At 51.8% G+C, this 2,988-nt stretch overlaps 1 protein-coding gene across 1 annotated transcript; it reads right to left on the bottom strand.

Moving 5' to 3' along the window:
• Window positions 1–358: 358 nt before the first annotated feature.
• Window positions 359–1,735, bottom strand: Mrpl17 (mitochondrial ribosomal protein L17). The gene is made up of 3 exons (XM_042691408.1): window positions 1,513–1,735; window positions 1,138–1,206; window positions 359–819 (listed from the first exon to the last, which is right to left on the bottom strand). Exons 1-3 carry the CDS (start codon window positions 1,684–1,686, stop codon window positions 532–534), a joined length of 531 nt encoding a protein of 176 aa, XP_042547342.1. The 5' UTR covers window positions 1,687–1,735; the 3' UTR covers window positions 359–531.
• Window positions 1,736–2,988: the final 1,253 nt, after the last annotated feature.

Genomic DNA, 2,988 nt, shown 5'->3' with positions numbered 1-2,988 from the left:
AAAAAAAAAAAAAAAAATCACTGGAGCTGGGCACTGGGGATTCACCTTGTAATTCTAGCTATTCAGAAGGCTGGGAACTGATGACAGCAGTTTGAAGCCAGACCAGGCAGAAACATCCTTGACTTTTCTCTACAATGAACCATCAAAAAGTTAGAAGTGGAGGTTTGGCTCAAGTGCTAAGAGTACCACCCTCTCCACACACAAGAAAAAAGAAAAAACACTACTCATCAAATACAAAAATACAAATACAACTCAGATGCAAGAATCAGAATTTAGTTTCCTAAGGAAAACCCAGCAGTTGAGCAGATTTCATGTACCAGGAATTCTAGGAGGAGAAGAGAAAATTAATTCACACATATGGGTGTAAGAAATTTTATGTATTGTACAAAGGGAGGGCCATCTGGCTCCCAGTTCTGGGCCCCATTACTACTACACATTTTACAATAGTAACTCCATTCCTTTTTGATATTCAAAGAGTTCCAAAGATCTATGATCCTGTTCATTGAAGAGTCATAAACCCTTCAACTCCAGTTAAATCCTTGGTGTTTCAGTTGTATGGGAGCTTTGGAGGCTGGTTTCCTGGTTTTGGTGGAGGTCCTGTTGCAGCCCTAGCAGTAGCTGGTTTAGGAGTGTAAGGTTGCTGTCTCTGAGAGGCACAGGTAGGGGTGGGAGGCAGTTCCCTTTGTATTCGATCACTGCCATCTTGGCTCGATCCTGCTTATTCCGATTTGGGATCTGCAGCATTCTTGTGTAGCCTCCATTCTGATCTCGGTACCGAGGAGCCAGTACTTGAAAGAGCTTTGGGATCAAGTCCTTCTCCTAGATGGAAAAAGTTATGCAAGCAAGAGTCAGGCATAGCTGTAGAGGTAATTTTCAGCCACTCCTAATACGAAAAACTAAAAGAGGCTGGCCTCTTCTACCACCCAAGTCTGCAGAATCAGAATTATGCAGAAGGGTCACTTATAGGCAGTTGGGCAGATGCACTGAGTTCAACTGACTTATGGTTCTAGTTAGGCTACAACACTGATCCATGAGTGTTCCAGCTTAAACGTGTCACGTCCCTCTTTTTCTCACCACCCCTTGCCTGGTCTCGGCACGGAAGGCAAGATTTCGGAAGCAGATTCAAGGGGCACTCACTGTGAGCCAGAAGTCAGCCATGCGCATGGCTCGCTCATTGGTGTCTCCCAGCTTTCCGTAGTCGATGAGCTGTGAGGACAGACAGAAGAAACAGCATGGATCCATACATACATCACGACCAAGAAGCGAGGCGCCGTGCCAGGTCACTAGCAAAGCATCCAGGTCAGGCCAGTAGCTCCGTAGTAGTGCTAACCAGAATTGCATTTAGGAGGCTGGAGGAGAGGGTTCGGCTCAGAGAACGACGGCAGGATGCAGACTCTGGGAAGTGTTTACCGGGGCAGACGCAGGCCCCCCCCCTCCCGCCAACCCAGACAGACCCCGCCCCCCCCCGCCCCGGCCAGGCTTCCCCGTGGGTAACCGGGTCCCGCGGCCTACCTTCTCGGCGTAGCCCCTCATCTCATCCACGCGCACCCACGGCGCCTCGATGCGTTCATGTCGCACCAGACCCGTAAGCAAGTTACGTAGCAGGTGGATTCGAGACTCGGGGCCAAGGCCCAGGCGCCGGAATACCCGGCCGTGGGAGATGGCCGCAGCGACCGTCAGGCGCATCTTCCCAGCGTCTCCCAGCCTCTGGGAGACCGGAAGTGGGAGGTCTCGCGAGGAAACGAGGACCTTTCGGGGGGACGCATGCGCCGTAGCGCTGTGCGCGGCAGACGTGTATATGTGTGTGTGCGCCGGAGTGCCGCAGCCTGCCTCGTTGGCAGTCTGAGGGAGGGCGGAGAAGGGAGGCGGCGAGTTGGGCGGGCCTGAGGCGGGAAGTGTTCCGGGCGGCCAGGCCAGGGAACTTGGCGCCCTCTAGAGTCCTCGGGAGCCTCCGGTGCTGCGGTCCGCTGTGCCGCGGAGCCTGCCGGGAAAGTGAGTACCTGAGGGGAGGCCGGCGCGGGAGCCGGGCGGCGGGTGTCTGCGGGCTGCTGGGTCCACGCAGAGCCCGGGCCGGGCTGGGCTGGCCGGCCGGCTGGCGTTCTGAAATCGACTGTTTGGAAACAGTTTTCCAGGGGCTGGGACGGTGGCTCAGTGGTAGAGCGCTTGCCTCGCATGCATGAGGACGTGGGTTCGATTCCTCAGCACCACATAAGCAGAAAAAGCTGAAAGTGGCACTGTGGCTCAAGTGGTAGAGCACTAGCCTTGAGCTGAAGAGCTGAGGGACAGCACCCAGCCCCAGAGTTCAGGCCCCACCACCGGCCCCCCCCCCCCAAAGAAAAAAAAAAAGAAACAGTTTTCCAGAATGGAACTTGGTGACTTGATGGAACTTGGTGACTTGATGGGACTGATTGGAGGAGAGAGGGGATGATGGAGGGATGATGGAGGGCGTGATTATGATCCCGACGTGTACATCAATGGATGTGTTGGATGTGTTCACACGGATGCTAATAAAAACACGTTTTCGGCAGTAACAGTGGAATGGACAGTGATGCCCAGAGACGAAAACACAACCCGCATTCTCTTTTGTTGACACAAGTAAAATTGTAAGTTAAAACAAATATCTCTAGAAGGAAAAGCAAGGGATTCATACTTTGAGGTGACAAGTGTGGGTTTTTGTTGAAAGGACAAAAAAAAAGGGGGGGACAAAAGCATAACACATTTATTACGTCACTGTAATGAGCAATAATGTGTTCATGGCTCCAAAGTTACCAAACTTGTCAGATTTGCTCCTGGTTATGGGTGGCATTGTATCCCTCAAGATATGTTGACTCCTAATCTGGAGTCCCTCCAAAGGTGATCTTTGTTGGAGATAAGGATTAGTTTAAGATGAGATCCTATTGAAGCAGGGTGGGCATCTCAATTCAAAATGAATAATGGCCTCAAAAAGCAGGCGTCTGAAGAGATACAGGTAGCCACACCGGATGAAGA

This window comes from Dipodomys spectabilis, unplaced genomic scaffold (genome assembly GCF_019054845.1).
Source record: "Dipodomys spectabilis isolate Male_0828 unplaced genomic scaffold, ASM1905484v1 ptg000145l, whole genome shotgun sequence".
NCBI lineage: Eukaryota > Metazoa > Chordata > Mammalia > Rodentia > Heteromyidae > Dipodomys > Dipodomys spectabilis.
Note: the sequence above shows the minus strand (reverse complement) of the source record. Positions and strands in the feature narration are given on the sequence as shown.

Coding starts and splice junctions, on each gene's coding strand:
- Mrpl17 (XM_042691408.1), bottom strand. CDS start 1,686: ATGCGCCTGACGGTCGCTGCGGCCATCTCCCACGGCCGGGTATTCCGG. Junction 1,207..1,512: donor TGAGGGGCTACGCCGAGAAG/GTAGGCCGCGGG, acceptor CTGTCCTCACAG/CTCATCGACTACGGAAAGCT. Junction 820..1,137: donor TGGCTGACTTCTGGCTCACA/GTGAGTGCCCCT, acceptor TTTTCCATCTAG/GAGAAGGACTTGATCCCAAA.